This window comes from Terrapene carolina, unplaced genomic scaffold, assembly GCF_002925995.2.
Source record: "Terrapene carolina triunguis isolate 2854851 unplaced genomic scaffold, T_m_triunguis-2.0 Scaffold262, whole genome shotgun sequence".
NCBI classification, from domain to species: Eukaryota; Metazoa; Chordata; order Testudines; family Emydidae; genus Terrapene; species Terrapene triunguis.
In genome coordinates, this window is record NW_020664613.1 from 3,295,534 (window position 1) to 3,322,989 (window position 27,456).

At 40.7% G+C, this 27,456-nt stretch overlaps 2 protein-coding genes across 2 annotated transcripts; one reads left to right on the forward strand and one right to left on the reverse strand.

The window, feature by feature from the left end:
• Positions 1 to 146: 146 nt before the first annotated feature.
• RRP15 (ribosomal RNA processing 15 homolog) lies at positions 147 to 27,456 on the reverse strand. Its single transcript, XM_029912842.1, has 4 exons — positions 27,187 to 27,456; positions 24,925 to 25,022; positions 23,776 to 23,977; positions 147 to 737 (listed from the first exon to the last, which is right to left on the reverse strand). The coding sequence occupies exons 1-4, from the start codon at positions 27,376 to 27,378 to the stop codon at positions 585 to 587; spliced, it is 645 nt and encodes a 214-aa protein (XP_029768702.1). The 5' UTR covers positions 27,379 to 27,456; the 3' UTR covers positions 147 to 584.
• Positions 7,075 to 7,488, forward strand: LOC113407737 (signal peptidase complex subunit 1-like). The gene has a single exon (XM_026657668.2). The coding sequence runs from the start codon at positions 7,090 to 7,092 to the stop codon at positions 7,486 to 7,488; it is 399 nt and encodes a 132-aa protein (XP_026513453.1). The 5' UTR covers positions 7,075 to 7,089.

Here is a 27,456-nt window from a genome sequence, read left to right on the forward strand (position 1 = left end):
TTAATTAAGTTTCTAAGACTGTCTCCCACCAAATCAATGCTCAGAGACCAGTACTATGACACCAGTGGTTAGTTTTATTATCTACAAAATCTTTCTTGGCCAAAGGATTGCAGACTCTACAAGAGACCAATAACTTTACAAGGTGATGGAATTTTTATGTTTATTGTAAGTCATTTCTTTTACAAATTGCTGACACTTTTTCAAGGTGCAACCTAGCTTTGGAAATGCAGGCACAATAATACGTCAATAGCCATGACCAATGTATTCACTTTTAATGACCTTGGCAAAACATATCTTTCATTGGGCAAGTGCCACTATTTTGACTGTACAAAATGTTTTGGAAATATGTTGAAAATTATACATGTTTTGGAAAATATTTCAGGATTTCAGTATAGGGAGTGAAGTTTTGGTAAATAAAAGTTTGACGCTAATGAGGAAAGAAGCCACACCCAAACCTAAGAAAGTCTTTGCTTTCCTTACAATAGGCATCTCTACAATCCCCAAAAGCTGTGCATTCACAGAATGTAGAGCTTTTTATTCAAGTAAACTAATATTTTATCTTGAACGTTCTTTCATTTCCTCCATCAGTCACTTTCACTATCCTGCCTTAGTCCATCATCTTGTCCTGTGTGGCTTTCCCGGTCACTCTCTTTATCCCAGTCTTTCATAGACGCTCCCATCATGAAATCGTCACGGAGTATGTTCCATGCTGGCTCTTCATCAGATTTCACTTCACCCTGAATAGGATAAAACAAAAACCGAAAAAGGTGAATGCGGAAATCAGACAGTATGAAGGTTTCTGATCCTCCACAATACCCCCTCCCACTCCCCAAACCCACGTTTACAATGTATGCAAAGACACAGACAAACTGAGGGCTGACTTCATTTGCTTTCAGTGCAAACAAGCATGCAAGTGAATTATAAAAAACTTGACAAAGCAATAAAAGAAATATGGAAACAAAACAATTATTTTTCATGGACTAAACACGGTCAACCCTGGGCATGGCTTCCTTTAATAAAATCATTTTTGGCAATCAAAATGGACTCATGATATCACTTATTAACCCCCAGGTGCTGCTTCATTAGAACATTTTTGGCACATTTCTGCAATACAAATATGGATTTAATAAAGGCTTTGTAAAAAACAAATTTAACATTTAACATAGTTTGTGATTTGTGAACCAAATCCCCTTTATGTGGGTTATTATTGCCTCACTACCTGGGCCTGCATATGGTACAAAGATGCTTCCAAAAGAAATGGAAATTTGATCTATGGTCAGCAAGCCAACAGCACCTTGATTCCAAATTTGCTTCTGAATGAAAATGGTTTAACTGAGGCAATATTTAAAGGCTCAGGGGTTAATAAAAAGAAGGGTGACAAAGAGTTTTGGTTAGCTTATCATTTAATGTATTGCAAGGCAGCAGATCGCCAAAGATTACATGGTAAAACACAGATGGTGCAACAGCACCACCCTGTGGAAATAATTTAAGCAACACAGTTTATACAAATTTGTACCTATATCCTATTATTGAAGATAATCACTCAAAACTGTTCCATGTACTAGAGTGGTAGTTTAGTGATCTAAGCCTCCGGTGTGAAATATTTCAAGGAACAACATGGCTCAATATCTGCTTGGAGTAATGGAGTAACATGTAGTTTACCATTGAAGGGTTATTGAGATGAGATTGTATAGACAAACATAAAAAGTAGGGGTTTTCCCTGCTGTCCCTGGCTAAAAATATCCTCTCCCCCTGCACTGCTATCACTGACTAGTAAATGGTCACCCCAGAAGCGCTTGCACTTCCGTGATGCTGTACGGTGTGTACAGAGCGTACACATAACATTGTTGTAACGTGCTTTGGGATACGTCAGGATTAATACTATCTTATTAAAGGAATCTTGTCACAAGGAATTAATTGAAATGAGAATACTATGAGACGGTTGTTGCTCTGCCTACTGCACATAGTCAGTCTCTTCAAATTTATGCATGCTTTCCCTTGTTCTAGTGCATTTCTAGATGCTATATATTAAGAGTACAGAACACAATATGCGTAAGCCTACTTTCATGTGATCTCAGGGAGAGAGCAAACGGAGATTATAAGGATTTAGTGCCCTGGGAAAAAAAGAGACTGGAGAACTCAGGTCAGTTAGTAAAGAGCAAACATATAAAAAGACTAGCAAGAAAGCCTTTCTGCATAATGAATACAAGTTATGGGAACACAAATCTGTCCCAGAAAGAGCGAGATGTTTAAGCTATGGATGTCAAAAAACAGAAGCATTCATCTAGAATTACAACTTGTCCTGCACTTGTATTAAAAAGATGCCTCTCATAAGCTTGGTTATTTTATTATTTTACACCCATCTCAAAATAGTTTCCAAAAGCCCAATCCAGAAAAAAGTACCCTCTGCAGCTGCTGCTTAGACTCCTTATGGGTTGCCTGGCCTTTACATCTACTTCCGCAACTTCCTATTCCAAGGAGTAGTTCTCCCATCTCTAGCCACCATGGAATCAGCAACATCCTCTTCTCCAACAGCAGTGTCTCCGATTCCACCTACTCTTATGGCAACTGGCCTCAAGAGAAGTTGATTAACTCCACAGAGGGCTTGGCTACACACAGAAGTTGCACTACAGTAACTACATTGCAGTATGGAATCGGTAACACCTGCTTCTCCCACAGCATGGGCTCAGTTATCGGTATAAATTATTCCCATATGGGAAGGGGAATAGGCCCCTTTATCCCAGCATAACTAGGGATTGTACTAGGTATAACTAGATCAGTAAAAGAATCATCCTCTTAACTGAACAGTTATACTAGTACAAAAACTGTGTGCAGACCAGACCTGACCTCCACCTACTGCAGCGTTTGTCTACATTAGGCTTTTTCACCTTGCCTTAATGATTTCCAATTAACTCAAAGCAGTTAACATGTTGGTAAAGGCTAATGTGGATATTTCGCAAATGTTTGTTCCAGGATACAAACATCAATGAACTCTGGGTAATAAAAGTCTCAAGTAGCCATACCAGGAGTCTCTTTTGTCTGCATGCAGGGTGGGCTCCTCTACGGCTGCTTGCAGAAGAGCTCTGCCCAGAAGACAGAGTGGTGTTCGCTTTGGCCGATAGCCAGAATGCACAAGAACAGTTTAAAAAGAAAACTGTTGCCGAGATAATCTGGGGCTTGACTGGGCCCCAGCTGTTTTATATCTCATCATCTACCCTGTCAGGGAAGAGAGGCTAAAATGATGAAAGAAAATACTCACAAACCCTTCTTTGCTAAACCCATTTAATAATCACCAAAGTCTGGATATAGCACTGAAGTAAAACTCTAAATACTCAACTGAAAAAAATCCAGCTTGTTTTTCCAATAAGCTGCTTTTGCTAAAGAAAAATGCAACAGAAAAAGATTACTACATTTTAATCCACATGGTGCGTTTAAAAAGATAAAGGACAAGAGGTAGCAGCAGTGAGTTCTAGGGGATTAGAGAAAAGTGCTAGGAACCAGAAAAGCCCTAGATTCAAATCCAGTATCATCTGACCTTCAGCAAGCCAGTGGGCCTCCTTTTGGCTCAGCCAACTGAACAGCAACACCTGGGTGAAAACAGGACTTCAACAAAAACCAAAGGCTGAACTTCAGTATAGCTACCATCTCTTGTGTAAATGAATTACATGTAAAGTTTTGATTAGAGACTTGCACAAGCATTAACTAAAGAGTTAGAAAGTGGCAGCAGGTCTCAATCTGGAAGATGAACATTTACGTTCAGGTGGTTTATCAATTTTGAATATATTACCACTAGGAGAAAACCCATGTTCATCCCACTTAATGGTGGGGCACTTCTACTGCAGGAAGGAAAAATTGAAGGAGTCAATGAATTAAGACTGAAGAAAATACAAGACTGACCTATTTGCTGTTGTAATATCAAACAAACAAAATTAAGTTCTAGGAAAATGTGCAGTAAATCTGTGCGTATAATTAGCAGTTAGTTCAAGTTTAATTTCACAACATGCTTTATCTATGCAAGAATGTTCACGTCTTAGGGTTTTTAATACCATAATCTAGTTTCATCGAAGTAAAAACAAACTGATTCTTGGCACTTGCCAAGTAAACCAGCTTTCATTCCAGATGATTGCTTTGAGCTTTCTCTCAGCTGTTTGTCCACATCTTCCAGATTTTACTACGGTATTGAAGTCCCTTCTGAACATCCCCAAATGAAAACAAAAAACTGTGTGTAAACATTAGCGTGTAGTGCTACACAAAAGGACTGTTTTGGAAAGGCAAGAGTAAAGCACCAAGGGCTTCACATGTGTAGAGCAAACTGTTCTTCGAACAGGTTATGACATTCAGGAGACTAGAACAATGTCTATATATACAGTAATATGTTTGAAGAGTCGCTGTTTCCTAGTGATGTTCAAGTTATTTTGTTTTATTCCACAATTTCAACAGGGGCCCAATGGCTAATTCCATTTATCACTTTAAAAGATGGAAGAGGCTGGAGAACATTTCATATATGGCTTCTTATATTTTCACCGATAATATTCAGAAGTATTGCATGAATTAATTGATATAGGCAATCTAATCCACAGCATCTCTTGGAAACTTGCTTGCTTGCACAACACGGGCACATTATAAAAGATATCGGACATGCAAACAAGATAAATGTTCACACTGGCTTGAAGCGCTGAGAACAATACATCTGGGCAGCCAACACCACACTGGACACAAGCTAAGTCAGCAGTTCTTAGTGCACTGGGATGACCTCTATCTCACCAGAGCACCCAGACTAACCCTATTCTGTTCCCAAAACCAGATATGTTTCTGTATCAGGACAGCAACTGCACTTAAGGTCAACTGAAAAACACTAAAAGACAGCCAACCCCTCCACATCTTTCCTTCTTTCCTAGAGCCTCTCATCCATGAGCACACTACTAGTGTGGATGCAACCAAACGGGTCTGGCATGGGTACGCTTTGCAGAGAGGATGCTCCACCTGGGCTAGGCTAAGTCTAAGGGAATGCCCACACAAACCGCTACAACAGCACAGCTGCAGTGCAGCAGCTGAGTCACTGTAGCGCTTCAGTGTAGATGCTACCAAGGTCAGCGAAGTTAATCCACCGCCCCGAGAGGCAGTAGCTAGGTTGATGGAAGAATTCTTCTGTCGACCCAGCACTGTTAACACCTGGGGTTAGGGCAGCACGTCTCTCAGGGGTGTGGATTTTTCACACCCGAGGGACGCAGCTATGCTGACGTAAGTTCCCAGCGTGGACCTGCCGTGAGCGCCGATCACCTGAGCTCAGACTCACCCACGGTGAGCTGAATCTTGCCAGCCAAATCTTGAAAAATGAGTAAAGTCAGGGTCCAATAGACTAGGAGGACATAATCATTAATGGAGGTCACTCCGTACAGCACAACACAGCAATATGGCCTTGGCATCTAATTTTTGGGGGTGTCGTGGGGCCAGTGCAGTAACAAGCTCTGTGCAGCCTCCGGGCCACCACAGCAGGGATCTGTATATTTGTGATGAAGTAATTTTGGAATTTAGAACTGAGCATCCCTCTCTGCTTTTAGCCGTTGTTTTTACTGCTTGTACCAATACCTGTTATGTAACTCGCTCTTGGCAAACGCGATTAGAATAACTAGTGTGCCAGAAACTAAGTTTAAGTGAATGAGGAAAGCACAGTCATTCAACTGATACAGTATTTTTAAAGGCGAAAGAAAGGAAAGATTCTAAACCTTGTAGGGTGAGACAACATCAGCAAAAGTATAGTTCTTGGTGGGAGTGAACTCCTGTAGTGAGAACCCATGACAGAGTAAGAATATTGGTTCTACTCCCAGCTCTTCCACTAACTCATTGAAACTTTTGGCAAGTCACTTAACTTCTATCTGCCTCAGTGTCCCCATCTGCAAAAACAATAACCTATCTCACATGGAAGTTGTGAGGCTGTGTGTGTAAAGCAGGGGTGGGCAACCTGCAGCCCGCGGGGGGTGTGGAGGCTTGGGGCTTCCCCCATGCGGTGGGGCGAGCCAGTGCTCGTGGCTCCAGCCCCATGGTGTGTGGGTGTGCGCGGGTGTGGGTGTGCGCACGCAGAGGCTCAGGGCTTCCCACCCGCGGGGTTGGAGCCGCGAGAACAGGCTCGCTGGAAGCCCCAAACCTCTGCGCCCCCTCCCGCTCCCTCTTCCCCACCCCCGGGCAGGTAAGTTGAATGTGTATGGCCCGCCATTTATTTTTTCGGTGGGTCAATGGCCCCTGACACAAAAAAGGTTCCCCACCTCTGGTGTAAAGTACATTGACACCCTTATCTGGAAGTGTAGAACATTAACAGATACGTTTGCAGGCATTTTGCAAGCCTGGGAATTATAACCAACATACTGGGTTTCCCTTGCCTTCACTTTATACTCAAAGATGAACTACCAGACACCACACTGACATCCCTCTCGCATTACCTTTCACCTACAGTAAGTGTTTATTTGAACCTGTCAAGGAAGGAATTTCTAATATAAACATTTTTAAGCAACAGCTTTACATCTAGAGAATTTTTTTTTTTACATTTTGTCTTAAAGCGTAATTAATTCAAACTACATCTCCAATTGCACCCATTAAGCTCAAGACAGCAGTCTGAAAGCTTGAAACATAGAGACACTGACTGCCATGAAAGAACTGTGAAATGTAATTGACAAAAGTCATTTGATATGTTTGACATTTCTGAATCCACTACTGGAATTAGCTGTCTGACCATAGTCTTGTGTTGTCTGAGGTCCTGGTAGAATAGGAGTGCTGGAGAGAAGCTTGCAAATAATTTTCTACCCGGCCAGCTCAGCGCCTACCTTTGGGACTCGGACCCGCTCCTCCGCCGCCACTGGTGGAGTGTCGATGCGGGCTAGCTGGTCCGGCAGGGAGGCTGCCGCCCGTGAGACCTCGCCTCCCTCCTCCTCCCAGGCCAAGTCCGGCTTTGACTCTCAGGACACTCCTGAAGTTTCCCTTTTGGAGGCTGGGAGCGCCTCCGAGGCCTGCGCTTCTCAGGGCGGGGCAGGCAATTCCAAGGAGAGCAGCGAGAGCGGAAAAGCAGCCGGCGAGGCGAATTCCGTCGCTAGTACCATGCTGGACATATTCGGCTCCATCCCCACCCAGATGGACTACAAGAGTCAAAAACTAGCAGAACAGATTTTTCGAGGGATCATTCTTGTTTCTGCGGTAATTGGTTTTATCTATGGCTACGTCGCTGAACAGTTCGGTTGGGCTGTCTATATAGTTATGGCTGGGTTTGCTTTATCGTGCCTGCTAACATTCCCTCCATGGCCTATGTACCGCCGCAATCCTCTGAAATGGCTACCTGTCCAAGAGTCGGGAACAGAAGATAAAAAGCCAGCAGAGAGAACTGAAAAGGCATACTCAAAGTTGAAGAATATGAACCCTCATGATGTAACATTGGAGAATTTTGCTTCATTAAAGGTTTCTAGGATGATAAAAAAAAAACCTAGAAAAATCAATAACTAGCATTTATTATTTAAATAGTATCTAGTTGTGGCAAAGCTTTCCTGGTTAATTGGTATTTGCATACACATTCCACAGTAACCACCATCATGACTGGCACCCTGTTGGCAGTATAAGACAGGCAAAATTTTGAATGGCGAAGGAGACTGGAACTTCTCTTCCCCCCCGCAAGAGTAACTGCTCCTGGACAGGAACGAGGGACATCAACAGTGCAGTGTGGGAAAGTCTGCACTGACACTACCTGTGCCATGTTGCTTAATACATACAAAGAAAGCCCTATGTTTTAAGAAAATTAAGGTTGCAAAGTCAAGCACTCTAAAGTTAGGCAATGCGAGTACTATGGTTGTCTATGTCAGTGCTTCTCAAAGTCGGGCCGCCGCTTGTTCAGGGAAAGCCCCTGGCGGTCCGGGCTGGTTTGTTTACCTGCCGTGTCCGCAGGTCCGGCCGATCGCGGCTCCCACTGGCCATGGTTCGCCGCTCCAGGCCAATGAGGGCTGCGGGAAGGGCGGCCAGCACATCCCTCAGCCCAGGCCGCTTCCCGCAGCCCCCATTGGCCTGGAGCGAAGAACCGCGGCCACTGGGAGCTGCGATCGGCCGGACCTGCGGAGGCGGCAGGTAAACAAACCAGCCCGGACCGCCAGGGGCTTTCCCTGAACAAGCGGCGGACCAGTTTTGAGAAGCACTGGTCTATGCAATCTTAACTTGTACCAATGCACGACAGTCTTGTGCAACATCACATAGAAAGTACGTGGTAGAATCAGAAGTCACGTTGCCTTTACCACAGAAGAACACTGTTCTTTTCTTACAACCCTCTGCCTCATTCACTGTCCAGATCGTGCACTGAATGAGGCAGGCATCCCATTGGAACAAGTAATGATCATGTAATTCAAGACTATCATAATGCATATGCACAAACTGGTCAAATTGAGGTTTCAGAGGCAACCTTAATTCTGGTGTTTCTGCTTGACTTTGCAGCTACAACATTCCTTTAAACACAGATTTGTTTTTGGTTATTTTAAGGTTTAAAAAAAAAAAAAACATTTAAAAAAAAAACAGAAAACTGAGGAAATTCCCTTATATGGAACCATACTGAACCCCTTTCTGGGTCTTTCATTAGCAGAGTTGGAACCCAGGGCCTATAAATTACAGTAAAAAAAACCCTTCCACTTCAGCTAAAGGAGTGCCTGAAGCAGCAGTAGGGCGTTAACCTCTGTATGGACCAGTCACTTGAGGGGAACATGACATATTTTGCTAGATAGCAGTAGAACGCTGGAAATCAAATACTGGGATCCACTCCTGGCTCTAGTGAATAGGTCTAGCAGTTAACAACAGCACACCTAAGCATATAAATTCAGGCCAGCTGTTTTGAAAAGCCATGTGTGGATGAGTAGATAAGGCTTGGGTAGCTATAGTGGAGATCATATTCTATTATAAGCTCTGTTCAAAGTGACCTTGTGAGGCATCTCAGTTACACCATCTGTAAAATGCGAGGAATTAGAACTACCTGACTTTCAAGATAGGGATCTGAGACTTTGCTCAATACGAAGAGATGAAAGTACACGGAATTATGAACACCAATAAGTAGAAGATCTGAGAGTACGGCCTAGTCTACACTAGAAAATTAGGGCAGCATAACAACATTGCTTGGGGTGTGAAAAATCCACACCCCTGGATGGCGTAGCTAAGTCAACCTACGTCACCGTATAGACAGCACTAGGTGGATGGAAGAATTCTTTCATCCACCTAGCTACCTCCTCTCCGAGAGGTGGATTACCTCTGCCGACAAAAGAATCCCTCCCGTCGGCATAGGTAGTGTCTATACCAAAGTGCTGCTGCTGTAGCATTTTAAGTATAAACAAGCCCTAGAATTCGTCTCTTCTTGACTCCTGGCCCAGCACTCCTTCCCATAAGCAAAAAGGGCTGGCTGATGCTGCCGCTTCTGTGTAGAAGTCGAACTCTGGGGTAGGCGAATATGCCCCATGTGAATAGAATGTTTAGTGATTTTAGCAGTCAACTCGAATAAGCTCTACTGAACAAGTGCAAATGGGGATTTTCAGATGCTTGTAACTTGGGATAAATCTGGGTGGATTTCTAAGGAAATAATAAAAGGCTCTTCTGATTCTGACAACAATTTCCCTGCTAAATTTCCAGTTCCTGCTCCCAACGTCTAAAGTGCTAAAGCTCTTCAAAGAAACAGTTGGAAACTTTTTTTTTTTTAACATTGCCAAAACTATCTACTCTTTCTAACCTTATTCTCTGGAATATCTAAGCTTTTTCTCTGAAGCTTTAAAAAAATTCTCCTGAGGCAGAGAACATGTAAGGAAAATTGCAGCCCAAGCAGTTAAAAATTGGCAATATAAGAAGCGATTGAAAACAGAGGCTTATAATGGAAAAATATTGGTGTTGATACCAACTTCATCTATAATAAAGCATCATAAATATGCATGACCCTGAACAGACACAGAAGTAACATCCCTGCTCTGAAGACTTTATAAACTATGTTTTATGTTATTCTGTCCTGTTAGCATCTGGACACTCAATCTGGCAACTTTCACAAACACTCCCTTCACACAAAAATTGTCGTAACAGGATAAATTACATTCTCTGAACAACACACTTCATATTAATTTGGTTTAGGAAAGTATTTTCAAGTGAAAGCTTGTAGAACATGCCGATTGTACAACAGGTGCCTGTTCTGCTCCAGGGTAATTTCACAAACACTTACTCCTAATGATAAGCATGTCATTCAACACACATTCACACTTCCCCTGGACTTCAAGTTAGAGTGACTAAATTGAAATGCAACTGAATATTTGAGATAGATCTATGCTGTTGATTTTAGGAGCAATACACAATCTCATTTATTCACAGCTCTACCCAGGAGTCTTGTGTTGGAGGCCATTTCCAGTTAACAACCATTACAATCAATTGTTTACAGCATTTGGATTCCAGTCGTTAATATTCAAACTTCTACATGGGTAAAACATTGGAGTTACTGCACAGAGGGGCAACTCGGGCTCAACAAACATTGATTTGCATTTTGGGCACAACTGGAAGAGTAATCCACAGTTTAGCAATCTGAGTGAGTAATCCCCCTATCCCTACATCCTTTTCTTGGGTTTATTGTGAAGGTGGATGTGTGAATGAGAAGGAATGCTTGGGTTGGCATGCACAGAGGTTTGAATACACACTAACCTAATAAAGCCCAGAATTGAATTACATAAATTCTGAAAATAAACATTCACCTGGGCTTTAGTGAAAAAAAGAAATTAACAGCAACCTCATTCTCTAATACTATTACTTAACACTTGACTGTAAAGAGACGTAATAGAAGTCATTTATATTTTAAGCTATTTACATGGGGGGGGGGGGGGGAGCTTTGTTTAGTCCTGGTAAAAGAAACCCAATGAGTTTCAAGAGCATTTGTACCACAAGATGTAAAAGACATTAAAAGAAAAAAATAGAGTTAGGAGGGGCCTGGTTTTTGGCTGGAAGTTTTGGTGCTTTGCAGAGTTTGGGGCATTCCATTTCTGATAGCAGCCATCTGGGAATTCTTTCCACTGCAAGAAGAATTTTACCACATGCTGCTGCAAGACAACATACAGACATGTTGGCAAAGAGATTCACATATACCTGTTGAAAGTAGTAGGGAAAGATATGGGAGTATTATAACTAGGAGCTGCCCAGGAAAAAAACATAAATTTGGGTTCCAGATTATACTATGCACAATATACATGTATTTTGGAAAGCATATGACTTTTAAAAGGAACATAATCAACATGAAATCTAATCCGTTATTAAAAAAAAGCATTCAAAGCAGTTTCAGGTAATAAACCTTCTGAAAATTTGCGATTTTACAGTCACTTTTCCTATTTTAAACATGGTTTTCTCCCCTGTGTTGCTGCTGAAAACCCCCACACAAACTTGCTGTAATGAGGAAGGGAAGGTACTATGAAAAGAGGAAAGGGGAGCAGATATTGTGAAATTGACTATATACAAAGTTAGTAAAATATATGCTAAAGAAATTGGACAGATGCTGTTCTCTCAATCTCTTTCAATTATAGTCATTGTAGGTGTTACATGGAACAATACTGGATACAAAGAATTAAGAAGTGTTTTTTAAGCTGATACCCCTTTAAATTATATTTTTAGGTTGAATATTCTTGTCATTCTCATTTCTTCCATGACAAACCATTTTACTTACAAACAATAGCCCACAAGACATTTGAAAGTTGTCTAGCAAAATGTAATCAGGCTCTTTTTATATTAATCTCATGTACCCAATGCAGAAACACCTGAAAACAAGCCTGTCTTAGTGAAATGCAATGTGATATTTTATAGGTATATAAGATGCATTACAGGTATAAGAGGTCCTATTTTATGTTAATATTTTGAACTAATACTCTGTGAGATAGAGTAACATACTCATGAAATTACTGTGTACCCAAGTGTCATGGGATCAAATGATACAGGATTATAGTGACAGTTAAAATCAGGCCAGAATTAGAGTTCAAGGACCAACACTGAACCCAAACTTTATACAGCATCCCCCATGTGACCTCCCAATGCACAGATTGCTGCATAAAGATAGATCTGGGGGGGGGGGGGGGGGGGGGATGCCGAGCAAAAAGGGGTCCTGGCCCATGACTGGGGCTTCCAGTCGCTCACATATACAAATAATAAGTATTATTGCTTTTAAAAATAAATCTTATTTAGATAAACATTCTAGAGTCAGATTAGAATTTTGTCATATGTTTTGTCAAACGTTGCAATTCAAGCATCATCGGATTGGTTTGGGTGCCAAGAAATTTCTGGAAACTATAAGGTATGAGCTTTGTATGAAAAAGGGAGTCAGCCAGGAACACGGTCAAGAAGAGCATTATCCAGATCCAACTGAGAGTAAACACACAAGCTGCAGAGTTTCAGACAATTTGAGGGTGATGAATTTAACCAGTGGAAATTAAAGTAATCTAAAAGTTAAAAAAAAAAAAAAAAAACACTAATTTAAGTTAATGGGTAGAGACTATTAGAGTTTATAGTAGTTTCCATTCCCTATGAAGATGACAAATTAATAACTTTAATTATCATAACATTACATCTAAGATATTCCCTGCTTGAAATGGTGGCTGTTGGAAACTGAGGATCTACTCCCAAAGTGAGAATATTGCACGGATTGAAGGCCTCATCCAACTACCAGTGAAGTCCACATGAGTTTTTCCACTGATTTCAACAGGAGCAAGATCAGGAGCTGACCAAGCATATCAGTTCTGCAGTGAAAACTCTGAACAGTCAGCCAGATATTTGTAAAAACAGACAAAAAATACCTTTCATATCTGAGGGAGCTCAAATTGTAAGGCAAGCAATCTGTCTCGTAGAGGAACTGAAAAACTGATTGAAATTCATAAATCTGATAACACAAGTTAGTTGTTAAATTTGAATGGCTACGGCTTTAATGATCATAGCTCGGTTAGGTTAGAAATAGTCCAATTATCATTTAGAAATGAGATCTCTTTTAAAAATGCAGTTCCCATAGTACATTTCCCCCCCCCAAAAGTGAATTAATGTTAAGTCTGAAGAGTTTTACTATAAATATGAATGTTTAATGCTGGGGGGGGACCCCAAAGAAACACTAAAACCTCTCTGCAAATGATAATCAAATACCAACTGCCATTCTTATCAAGGCTGATCAATAAACACAAAAGAGTCAATCCCAGACAGACTTGCTAAATAGATGAAGACTAAAGTAATGATAGTTCCTTTGGCATTTCAGGTAAGGAAGTGACCTGACAAAGCGATCAAATGGGTCCCAGTTTGGAAAAGGTCCTCCTTTCCGATCACCAGTCCAAGGCAAATGCTTAAGTTTATGGATCCTGAAATGAGATTACTGGTCTACCAAAGTTATAAAATAGTGGAATTTCAAGAGTGAAAATCACCCAATTTATTGTTTCAAAATCTTTGTTAGTGAATAACTTGGAAACTTCTTGATAGCTGTGCAAATCTTTTCCACCCAAAACCCCATCTGGTCCCTCGTCCTACACATAGCTTTGGCAGGATGTCTTGAAGGTCTGCAAATTGAGGCCTTTTTGGACTATCACTGTAGTTCCTTCTCCCAACAAAGCTTGTCCGTCTATTTCAGTCCTATGCTGCTGCTATCATCATAAAAGCAGTCAGTGCCTCCACCTTCAGGAGTTACAAATGCTAAGTTAAGTGGAAAATATGGGACTTTCAGATGATGCACAGTACTCATTTTAGCTCTTACAATCCTCAAGATGGCAACCATTAAAATCAGTTTGGAATGGAAATGTAGAAAAAATGAAAGAGTATTAATATCATGAATTTTTCAAGGTTCACAATTCAAAAAATAACCACATTTCTAAATAATTAAGTATGTCTTGCCCTGGTGTTTTGTGAGATAATGGGCCTTAAAACTGGCATTGAGCAGAAGTGCTATTTTTGCAATGGTCCAGCATCTAACACAGCAAGCCTTAGACCAATGTAATTTTTGATCCCAGGCACATAGCTAATAAAGACAAGTCTCCTTTGAAGAAAAGTGTCTGGCTAGTGCAGGACTTTGATTTGTTTAAAAGGAATGCAGTTCATTTGAAATTCAGTCAGTTTTTAGAAACAAGTTACAAAGTTTCAGGCACTACACCTTGTCCCCAAATTCCCCACTTACCTATCTGAGAATATACCCCCTACTTAATGTACCCATAACACAGTATGTGAGTGCTGCACATATCTTCAGTATATTTATCCTCAGAACACACTTGCGAAGTAGGAATTATCCATTATTATCCCCATTTTATGAAGAGGGAACAGAGGCAGTGACATTATGTGACTTTCTCAAGGTCACACAGGAAGTCTGGAGCAGAACAAGGAATTTAAGCCTGGTCTTCTGAGTTCCAGGCTACCACCCCAGGCAGTGGACCATCCTCCCTCTCTTTTGTTGCCACCAATTGTTCCACTCTTCCACCCCATTCTCATGGGTTGATTTTTTTTTTTTGGGGGGGGGGGGGGGGTGTTCTTTCTTGTGTGGTCTTTTACCGTGCAAAGAGGGGAAAGCCAACTGGCTATTAAGGGGGAAATTAAACTGACTATACACAGAATAGTGTCACATGCTCAAACAAACTGGAAAAGGGTTAATTGCTCTCTAATCTTTCAGTTAAAAACATCTTTGGTGTTTTCTGTAACAGTTGTTTTAAAAAAGATCTCAATTATGTGATTTATTTTTTAATCACCAGTGTCCTTTCAGAAACCATCATTAAAAATTGGTCAAATTCTTTGATGAAAGAAAACGTTTAGCTCAGTCTTCCAACTGTTCTTCCAGTTCATACTGCAGAGCTCTTCTATTTACCCACATAAATAAACAAAGAGTAGGTGCACAGAGAAGTCATACTTATAAAAGAGCATATCTGTATTATGGTAAACAGAAATCAGAACACATCACACCGAAAAAACCTAAGTAATACAGAGCTGAGGAAATTGCTCCCCAAGATAATCTGTGAAAGACAGCACTCAGATGGGGTAAATCAAGCTAGTTCAGATAAAAGACCTACACCAAATCTTCAGTTATTTCCAGAACAAAATCTTTCTATAAAAGGTTCTGAAGTGTTTATATATATTCTTCTCTACATACATTGTCCTGCCAATAACTGCTATGAACAAAGACAGAAACCTCTCAAGGAAAGTCTGTTTTTGGGAAACGTTCAGATCAATATTGCAGAAGTGAATCCTTCATGCAAGCAGTCCAGATTTTGTTTTTTAACCGAAACAAAATCCATACTCTAAACTTTTTGAGATTTGCTTACCGCTAGAGTTTGGGCCAATATGTTGAACTTCCTTGTCTTTAAACTGATTCGGTGATAAAAGCATATAAGCAGTGACCAGAAAAACTTAATTACCAATTAGTGTTTAGCCAATGGTCAGAAGATCATTTGATGCAAAGAGAAGGCGCTATTTGACAGTTTAGAAAGTCTGTAAACAAACATAACAAAGAATTGGAATTTAGAAAGAGACAGTCAAACATCCTAAAAAGGACCTGGAGAACTAACCGTGATCTCAGTGATTTATCCACAAAGCAACACATGTCTGCTATCCCATACAACAAAAAAGGAACATTGGGGAAAAAAAGGGTCCAAATTAAAAGGACAAGCTTCAACAAGCCAATCATGACACCATGAGCTATTAAAGCCACAGCCAACACAACTAGACATCCAATTTGAGTTCTTCAAGACATATTTCCCATTAAAATAGCTTTGGAGATCATAGTTTGAGAGTTCAATAAAGTAGTCTTAATAGGATTAGACATTTTGGATGTCTATGCATTGTGCATTTACAGAAGATCAAAAGAAGATGTATACCGCAAATTGTTCAAATGTACCCCCTCCCTGTGACTGTTTTAGACACAATTTCATTGAAAACCAGCTCGGCAGCAACATCTGGGAAAATAAAGTAACACTGGAGCCCCCTCTGCATTACTAATGAACGTGTAACAAGGCATGTAATTCTCAAATACTTTATTTTTATATTATGGGTGAAGCTGATAGCACTGCCTATAGTTAAAGTTGCCCAACATTACCCATTATAAGACCCTGTTTTTAGTTGCTTATAACTTTGCCAAACAAACCCTTTGGGCTGAAATTTTCTATGCTAGGTGTCTCCCAAAAAAAATCCAACTTGAAGCAAAGTTTCAGTTAAAACAGTTCTGCTATTATCGAGAGTGAGATTAGAGAAAAATGTTGTTTTGCCCATGATGATAAAATTTCTTACAACCACCTTGTTAAGAAGCTCAGACTCCCTCATGCTTTGGAGCAGGGACTTGTAATTTGCCGGGGGGAGGGGGGGGTCACCCTGATGCCAGAGATTTGCCTTTTGATGTTCTCATGAAGATTCATTCTAATTTGGTCAAGTTATAAGCCTTTGGGGGAAAAAAATCTCAGTTTGCACATGCTAATAGAGACTTGTTAAAGTTTGGCAGATAAAAATTCCAAATAGTCGGTCTTCATTGACCATGCTCTGATCCCTGACAGCTCTCACATGAGATCAGACTGCACAGGTACCATCCCCACAAGGAAACTAATTAAGCATGCTCAATCCCACAGCTGCAGGATTTGCCCTCCAATTCCTTCTCCCAGCAGCTGGGGTCATTTTGGTGTTAGGAATCAGAACTGTGAGCAAGGAGACTCTCTCTCATACTCTGAATGCTCCCCCTGTTGGTGCCCAGACAGCATAGAGAGGAAGAAATAGCTTGACTGTAAAGCAGAGGGGAGGGAGGAGCAGGAGCCAGGAAGGGGAAAAAGATAGCAGAAAGGGGGTGGGGACAGTGGCAGAACTGTTTGTAACCAGTAGAACACATGCTCCTCCAGAATCTGGAACTGAACTCAGGATGCTGAGTCTCAACATTCCTTTGTTGTCTAGCAAATAGTTATAAAACTAAGTTTGTCCCTCCCCCTGTCTAGTGGCTGCTTCACACAGAAGAATACAGCCTTCTACTGCTGCCAATTACTCCATTTGCTCAAGCGCCAGACAACCGTACTATGGATGTAAACATCCCAATCTTGCCGATAACCCAAGGTGGAGATCATGGTCTCACAGGATAGAATTTTGTTTTTTTCCAGTTTGCTTAAAAAAAAAATTATGAAATTACACACAAAGAAAACCTACATTAAAAGATCATTAAAGTTGCAAAGTCAAGCACTCAAAAGTTAGGAAATGCCAGAATTAAGGTTGCACAGGTACACAACCTTAATTCAGCCCCATTGTGCCTATGCAGTATAATACAGTATTTAATTATATGATCACATTCCATTGTAACAAAAACCTAGACTAAAAATATAAGTGAGTTTCAAACATGATCCAGCAGGTGGGCTGGCAATAATAAAAGATATGTACAGCTAGAGAAATTGATACAAATAAAAGGATTTATACAATAACCTAAACTAAAATTCATATGGAAAAATCCCCACGTATTGACGCTGGGACCATCACTGTGGACTAGGATGGTGAGAGAGATTTTCACTTTACTCCAGGAGTTTGCCAAACCAGATTACTCCAGGTTTGCTGCAGCTGTCAGCATGGTCAATTGGGCTAAAGGGAATTGTTCACTGCCTGGACAAGTTGCATACTCTGTAACTTTACCTGAATATTAAACACTCTAAAATGTAGGTGCATTCCTCCAAAAAAGCAATGGTTTACTATGTTACAGTATTGGACTTTACTATGGTATTTCCTACCTGAAGTATAAGAAATAGTGTCAATACCACGCTAAAGTCAAACACTCAATGTGTTAACTCCTGCTATTTTTTTCAAGTGGCATCCACTGTACACTGTTATCTCCTCTCAAAATACTAGTCTTTTGCAATAAATTCTTGCTGCTGTCACTCCTGACATTACTTTGCAGAAAATCCAGCCAAATTATTTGTCCCCAACTAATTCCTATCACTTTGGATTTATATTTAAGTGCTTTCTGTAAGAGCAGCGTACTACATGCTGACAGTTACGGTATGCTCACACCACACTCGCAGAGAACTGACAGTGGCTGTAGCACTGAAAACAAATGCCAGTAAGAACATCCACAGCAGTGATCTGGCACCATACTCTACTCTGCAATATTTTTGCCTTCCTGTTGCAATAAGCAACTGCTTTTTAAAGGTCAAAACAGGTTTCAAACGACCCCAGATTGCTAGCAGAGTTCTAGACCTTCATCAACACTCATAAGAACGGCTACACTAGGTCAAACCAAAGGTCCATCTAGCCCAGTGGCCAATGCCACGTGCCCCAGAGGGAATGAACAGAACAGGTAATCCATCAAGTGATCCATCCCCTGTTGCCCATTCCCAGCTTCTGGCAAACAAAGGCTAGGGACACCATCCCTGCCCATCCTGGATAATAGCCATTGATGGACCTATCCTCCATGAATTTATCTCGTTCTTTTTTGAACCCTGTTATGATCCTCCTGATCCTACTTGACCCAAAAAGCCCTAGAGATTCTTGTGACTTCAACAAGTTGTCTGGATGTGGAGCTTATTTTCATATCTGTACCCTCAGGACCCTGAACAAGGCAATGTGACTTGACAAAGCCCATAAAGCTATGTAACTAAACAAAAACAACCAAAAAATATCCCCAAAACAAAACAAAAAATTTTGCATCTATTTAAAAAATATTTGACTTTTCACCTGAAAAATGTTTTTCTATTGTGTCATGTGATTTTGTTTTCCTCAAACCTGATTAGAAAAACAAACAACCCAAAATACTGCATCTATTTGTGATCCAGCATCTGATGCAGTCATGGTAACAGAGTCAAACTAACATTCTCAGAAGCAAAAGAAAATACTAATGGCAAGCTATTGTCAGAACTTCCACATTTATGGATTAAAACTTTTCAAAAACCAGGACACGGCAAACAAACAAAAACAAAGCTCGTGCTTTTTAGACTCCCCAGCCAATCTGCTCCTGCAATCATCTGCACTTGTGATTTGCTTACTAAATACCAGGAGCATTCATAAAATGAACCTCAGTTTCAAAAAAGTAAGAGGGAAGAAGAAACCTTGGTAGCAAAGCTCTTCCATCTCCTGAGGTCCATGATACAACTCCAGACCAAGGACTTAGAATTACACTTAGGGCCAAAAGGTGGCTGAAAATAGCACCTTGGTTTTTTCACTTTTTTGTATGCCATTGCAAATTTACTCTGTTTAGAAACCAAAGGGATTTTTCTAGCTGTCACCATGGGAAAGTCAATTTGGTCTAAGAATCAAATTATGCTTTTTACTGATTTGTATAGTCACCAATGAAGCTTCTAGAATAACAATTTAACATAGTTTAGTTCACTATAAACAGGGCAGAAGAGAGTCCTGCTCACACTTCACCATTGCAACAGCTCTGCAATAAAAACTATAGTAAAAGTATAGTTTTGTTGGTTAAAGCAAGCAGCTGAGACTTCGAAGATCACACTCAGGAGACCACTGACTAACTCAAAAAAAGGCTGACAAATACAGACTAAGCTTGTTACAAAGTATATTTCTAAATAACTCCCATGTAAATTACATACCACTGAGATACCTCTTATCACTTAAGACAATCTTACTTGCGAGTAGTACAAATGCAAAGAATCAGAGAAATTAGAGGCCATCAAGTCCAGTACCCTTGTGCTGAGGCAGGACCAAGTTAACCTTAGACTAAAGGTTTGTCCAACCTTTTATTAAAGTCTCCAATGATGGGGATTCTACAACAATGTCCCTTGGAAGCCTATTCCAGAGCTTAACTACCCTTATAATTAGAAAGTTCTCCTTAACCTCGAATCATAGAATTGTAGGACAGGAAGGGACTTCGAGAGGTCTTCTAGTCCAGTATTCTGCACTTAAGGCAGGACTGAAGTATTATCTCCATCCCTGACAGGAGTCTGGAGAGTTTTAAGAGCAGGGTTAGACAATGATGGAGATTCCACAACCTCTCTAGGCAATTCTGTATCCCATTACCATCACCTCCAGATCATCACTTCTAATCTGGGCCAGGTCCCTAATAATCAAAGTTATCACAGTTGTGGTCTGGGGGCCTCTGGGAAATGCGTCTGTAGCTCAGAGCACCTGTGGGTTGTTTTATGACAGACACTTGTTCACTACCTAAATCGACGCCGTTGAGGTCAATCTCAGAGGTCAAGTACTCAATGGACATGTAAGACAAGTTGCTTTTTCCCCACCTAGATATGCCTCAACTGTCCTTCCAATTTACAGTTGAGGCATATCTGGAGAGCAGTGCACGCTTCCCTGCACTGCCACTATCCATGTTGTACCTGTTCTGTGGATTCACAGAGGATTTCTGTCCCCAGAGCTGGCAATATGGCACCTTTCACAGGCACTATTTATTTTTTTTAAAAAGATTGTCGATACTGTAGATTATGTTATTGTTTTGGTGGGGTCAGGAGGGAAGGAAGGGGGGCGGAAGAGAAAGAGAAGCAATGCACTGTACAGAAAGCTGTTCTAGTAGGACTTTAAACCAAAATACATCTCATTGTAAAATAAATGCTCAAAAAACTGGAGTACTTTTCAATGACTACATTCTTCTCCCACATAGAAAGGCTTTCAGATAAGGTGGAGGATCTTGCCCAGAAATAAGTATTGTGCACAGTACCTTAGGAAAAAAACAAGGAAAAATATTCCACAAGCTAGCTGGCTCAGCCAGGATTAAGAAATACCTTGATAAACAGTTAATGATATGAAAGGCAAAGCCTTTGGCTTCAATTCAGAAAAGTAATTACTCCCATCTGGGCACACACAACCTGCAAAAGGGCTACAGTTTTAAATTGTATGAGCAAATATTTTACAGAAGCCCATGGATCCTCCTTTTGTAGCTGTATTAGGGAAAAAAGAAAAACACTGAAAAGATTTTAAGCTCACGGATATAAAGCAAGTCTACAAGACCATATACAACAAATACAGTTCTAGGAAAGGTACAAGTAATTCCTCCTCTAAGTAAGATACCAAGTTGTAAGGGTAAAGAAGGAACACATCAAACCCGATTAGAAGGGTGCCTATGCTACTGAAATAAATCCCAATTCCACAGGTGGACTTCTATGTGTCTCAAAAATGTTCACATGCACAGATCTGTACACAGATGCTTTAATAAGCAAATCACAGCAAAAAGCAGATACTAATGGTCCCTGAAAGTTCCCATCAGTGCCTCTCCAAAGAACAGCTACCAGGATATTGGAGGGGAGGAGAAAAATTAGCATCCCCTCAAGACATGGCAGTTCATGAGTACACGGTTCGCTGCATTTGGAACTTACAGCAGATAGGCAGGCTACGCTCAGGAGTGTATCTGCATAGCAAAAGGATTGGTTTAAGAAAGGTTCACTTTCATGGGGAAATTTTGTTCTGCTATGTTCTTCTTGCTGACTGGTTGTTTTATGTGGGTGGGGTGGTCGTGGTGGTGAATTGTTATGAACTGTATTCTGCTTGATGGCAGGGTGCCCATAGCGTGGGATTGGCATCTTTTAGAATTGTTTGTTGAAATAAACACATTCACGTTTCTTAAAAAGTAAAGACCACACGCTCCAATGCTGAAATGTACAGCAACTTGCTACCAAAACCTGCCTACAGACCTTCCACACAAGCTAAAAATCTCCTGCTCAGTGGTTTGAGCATTGGCCTGCTAAACCCAGGGTTGAGAGTTCAATCCTTGAGGGGGCCACTTAGGGATCTGGGGCAAAATCAGTACTTGGTCCTACTAGTGAAGGCAGGGGGCTGGACCTTTCAAGGTCCCTTCCAGTTCTAGGAGATAGGATATCTCAATTAATTAATTAACACAAAATCCCCCAAAAGATCCACAAACTCCAAACAGCAAGGTATGATGTGAGAAAAAGATACAAGTCCTGTTCAGTGGCAGAATGTTTGTGTTATACTAAGGAGAAAACCTAGATTTAGATACCTGCCTTAGTCTCGCTCACCAAGGTTCGAGCTGGGAGTGTCCATAACTAGTGAGCTATGAGAGAGCTAAGTTGCCAAGAGAAAACAAGCCTTGATTAAGAGCAGCTTGAACAAAGTTCCCGACTTGGTTCAGTCCTGGCTGTAGGACCATGGTGACAAAAGGAAATGATGGGAAGAGAAGAACTGGGGTATCTACAGCGAAGATATGGCTGTTATAAAAGGGCAAATTTGGCCCCAAATCCAAGCTGCACAACCCCCAAATTTCATGCCCCACGCCCCACCTCAGGAAGTCCTGGACTTTGTAAATTTGTTCAGATAGGGAAAAAGAAGACATCAGATATAAAGCTAGAAAAAAGACAAACCACCATTCAGCATCCAAAGAGTTATATTTGATTTTCCAAAGCACCAGAAAACGAACACGCCCATGCTGACTCCCCCAAAATCAGTCATTCTAGTGTATATAAGGACACAAAGAGGCACTCGAAACCGACATTTTGTGATCTTGTCACTAGAAGAAAACTGCTGCTCCACAATTTGATAGATATAAACAAAAAAACAAAAAACAAAAAACCAATAGTTCCTCAACTATTGGCCCAATCTCAGCCTGCCATATTTTTGCAGGTGATGTACAATCTCCCCTGACCACAGAGTTATAAATACTGTCAGACCCTTAACCACAGCAGCACTAGTGGGCATTGCTGTTATACCAGCTTTTTTTTTTTTTTTTGCTATTTGAAATCAAGCAAGCTACACAGATTTTAAGAAAAATAAAGTGTCAGCACCAAACTAACTTGCTCTAATTACCCAAAGAGTTTTAAAAATACTTTATTACTACACTTGAGTGAAATTTCTAAGTGCTCTTCATGCCATGGAGTGTTTCAACATGCTGCCTAAATGCACACAAACAAAAAACATATGACAAACTGTTGTCTCCCAACTGATTAAAGTATTTCTTCCTGGCACACAAAAGCACTTAGTTAGCTCATGTGGATCTGGGCCAAGAGAAGTATTCCACCCACTACCAAGCATAAAGTTCAAACACAAGCACAAATATGCTTAAAAATGGGGCAGCTTCTGAAATTTCAGAGAGCAAGAGAAAAGTCTGAGCAACTTGTTATTAAACCCTAGATACTTGAAGGGTTTACAGACCCAAAAAAATCCGTGTCACTCCAGTATCTGTTTGTAATGACCATGTGATTTTGTTTGATAACTCTTGGAAAGAGAAATGTATAATGTCCTAACCAACTCTGCAACCCGGCTAGCGTGCACACAATTAAGTGAACAAACTCCCCACATCTGATCTTTAATAAAGTCTCTAAATACCCTTATTATTGCCTGCCAATATAGTACATCTTTCCATAATAATAATCACCCTCACACCTGTGTCAAAGCCCTTCAATTTCAGGTTCGATAATCATTTCAGAGCAAGAGAGCACAAAGAGACTACCTGTGTGAATGCATAAGTTGAACAGGTCAGTGCCGCATATTATCACAGGAAAGTCCCAGCCATTTACCACTGTATGAGACTTCAAATCAAGTTACAAGCCATTAAAATCCAATGGTTTCTATTACTGTCTCTGATTATGTACCAAGTAGAAGTCCAACTTTTACATATCACTAAAGCAAAAAAGCAAAATGATCAATGGATCACCAAAGTCTACCTTGAGCTTCACAGAATGGACTAAAGATTAGGATGGGAGGGGAGATGGGTCTAGCGAGGCTCACTCTCTAAGTAGCCCACACGAAAAAATCAGACTCTGAGAACCACTGTGCTAAAGGGCAGAAGTATTTACGCACCATCAAATAAAACCAGGATAAACAACTACACTAAGAGAACCCCTCGTGTAAATTCAGCAAGACCATGCCTACCTGTTTGCTTTTCAGGGTCTTCCCAGAAGTACTTTGTTCGCTTTTAGCTCCTTCACTCCCTCTGAGCATATTGATGAAGTCTTTCTTCGAAACAGACGACATCAGTTTAGCACGTTTCCTATTGGAATTCCCTGCTTCTTTCACTTTCTCATCGACAGTCTTTTGGTGTTTCCGGACAGCGTTAAATAATTGCACAACACCCCTAGGGTTAAAGAGAAAGAAAATATTGCATTTTGCATCAGGTTGTCATTATAGAAACACACACACCAAAAAACATTGGGCTGGTACAAATGCTAAAAAGACCATTAGCTACTGTTCTCAAAAACAGTGACTTAAGGCTCTAACACAGCTAAAGAGTAAGTAATCATAATGCACCTCAGACTTCCAGCATTCAACTCTTTCTTCACACCTGCTGCTATGAACCAGATAGATATCTACCGCTATAGGACCCAATTCAGCAAGGTACTTAAGCACATGAACAGTCCCAATGAAATCAATGGGGCTACTCACATGCATAACTGAACTAGAGCCAGAGTTCTTAACAGGTTATTCAGCAGCCACATCAAGTTGCTGAAGGATGGGACAAAGTGCTGGAGTCAACCACAGGACAATGCTCCATCCCCCCAAAATCTATCGCCTGCCACTCCCACCTATCAAGATGGAAAGGGGAAGGAGCATCAGAGTGACCCCAGCAAAATAAAAGTAAATATAGAGAGAACACCAGCAATGCGTTATGCCAAAGACACGTGGTACCGCACTAGGGTAACGCGAAACAGTAATCTGACCACAAGAACAATGAATTTGGTGAACTCTCTGGAGAGGAAAAAAAGAAAAAAAGTGGTAGATGTGATTGATCTATATATTTTTAAGTACAGAATTAACCAAATGATGAGCTCAGGCACAGCACTCATGCTGGGCAAACACTTAACGTATTATATTCTTGTCTAAATTCTTATGTTCTTATAAGACTTCTGAAATCTTTTTTGAACTCAATACTGTACAAGGCAAACCTGGGTATAAATCACTTGGCTCCCACTAGTCACTTCTTAAGAGTTCAATCTGATTGGAAACAGATTACCCACACATGCTTTTATATCTGTTAAAAAAAAAAAAAAAAAAAAAAGAAAAAGGACAAAAACACTTTCTTACCTCGTGGCAATTCTCTGAAAATTTCTTTCCGTTTCTCTGTCTTTGGCAACATCTGGCTTCACTCTGCACATCATTTCCCACTCCCGCTTTTTATCAAGCTGGGGTATAAATATTGTTATGTGAAAAAACATTAGGCATTTTAAAATGTAACATGCTTTGATAGGATATTTTGTAAGACGACAAAAATGATAAACCATTTGGACTCAGTTTGGATGAGAGTAAGGGGAACTTCTAAATATTACTTTTATGGGGCTGGACAACAGGTCCTGGGGTAAGTTTGCCACACTCACACAAGGATGCCAATCAGATTCTCAAACAGCCTCTTGTCCCCACAGGAGGTAAAAAGCCTGAGAGTCCCCTTGCAGAAAATCTTCTGGGTGACCCAGAAGGATTAATGGATTCTGGGAGGAAACTCAGCCCACCCCTTTTCAGCAAGAGAGTGGCCAACTAGGAGAAAATTATTCAAAAAGGAATCCTTCTCGCTCTCCCCCACCCCCAAAAATCATATTCTTCATCTCAGTGTAGGAACAGCATAGTAGTCAAAAAATTTAAGTTAAATATTCAGGGCCTGCCTGTCACATTTTGGGCCTACACTACTTGATGTTCTCCACTGAACAGACTATCATACAATGTACTGTATTTTGTAATAAGCAATGACACAGCAAAAGGAAAGCTATAAAGGAAAGAATTTGGACCAAAGAGTGAGAACATTGTGTCCACTGAAAAAGAGCTGAGATATAAAACATTTCAGTTTTCTTTTGAAGCTCGCTGTTTTAAAATCCAACCCAACCATATTTTCTGCCGCCATCATCAGCCACAGTAAATAGTGTTTTTATTTCCACTATGATAGTGGAAAGTTGTATTCCCCACCCCTGTTTCAGGGAAAAGTTAGCAGCATTTTTAAAGCAATTTAACAGTGTTCTAGTCATAGGGATCTTACATTAAGTCTGCATCATACAAAAACGCTTTCATAAAATTATAGAGTCCTTATCTTTATCATTCCAGGCAGACTACTATGAATTCATGAGTTTATGAGCATGCTCTGGCCTTTGATCAAAGAAATTACCCTATTCTAGCTTCCATCAGCATGGAATTAATAAAAGGCAGACTGTTTTCAAGTTTATCCAGGGGTGAACAAATCAGTTTACAGCCTCACAGCCCACCACTAATCTGTGGTACCCCACATATTTATTGGATAAAACCAGGTATTCAGCGAGAACAGTACTGATTAGATTCCTTACTGTAATACTCTGTATTCAAAAGGTGGGCTGCAACCACCACGGTATGTCCCAGCTAACTAAACTGCTGACTGGGTCATCCCATTAAAACAGTATTGTTAGGCCGAGGCATTTAAAGTGTTTCTATTCTGTACTTTTAATACCAAGGTAAATCAATTTTCTATTTTTAATCACAATTCTTCATAGGAAAAGCTAATCTACTTAATTAGCTATACAATTTTGTTTTATTCACCTGACAATTTCAAAACTGCATACAACCTGGGATGTTTAAAATAACCATAGACACAACATGAGAAAAAATACTCATTGGGAAAGAAATTGAACTGGCAGCATGATCCACTAGACCAGGTAATCAAGCTCCGCTCTGATTTACACCCAGAAGTTAAGACATAGCAGAATTTAGCCCAAGGCAACTTTTTTGTCTCTAGCTTCTATGATACTAAGACATTGGAACTTTACATTTATTTCCGTTTGTAACACTCCAAAACACACCTATACCATATATTAAAAATAGTCTTAAGTGAACCAGCAGATGCTTTTCACCCCCACAACAACACATACTTAATCCAAAATGAGAGCAAAATCCAATCACAATACTCCCATTGCCAAACACCAGACCTTATTGTGACCCAAAAGCCTGTGTGGATAAAGAGACAGGCCTTCAGCATGCCCTGAAGGTCAGCAGATTCAGGCTATTTCAGATCAAAGAGTGAATGCATCCCGAAGGTGAGGCAGGGCCATAACTAGGGCAGGGTAAGCGGGGCAGCCACCAGGCCACATAGCTACAGGGGTGGAAAAATGGGGCGGAGAAATGAAGGGGGAAAAAACAGTAGGGGATGCAAATATGCTTGCTCACCCTGGGTGCAAAAATGCCCTTGTAATGGCTCTGAATTGAGGAGTCCGCATGGAGAACACTCTACCAGCAGCTTCCCCATCTTTACCAGGGTGCTCCAGCTCAGGAACCCCCACTAAGTGCTGGTGTGGCAGTACTGCACAGGGATATCACAGACTGTCTCTTTCTCACCTGCCTCTTTTTCTCTAGCTTCTCTTGTTTTTCTTTCTCTCTTTCCTTCTCCAGCTCTTTACTTTTAACCAATATGGTGGATTTACTTTTGGGAATCTTTTTGTTAAGCACTTTGGCCATGGCCTCCGCCCAACCCGCACTTGGGCCAGCCTGGGATTCTGTTTCATTTTCATCCATGTTGCCGTGGCCCATCGCCTCATCCTCATCGTCACCGTCTAACGCTTCGCCCTCTGAAGAGAAACCGTCTTCTGGGAGCTCTGAACTCCACTC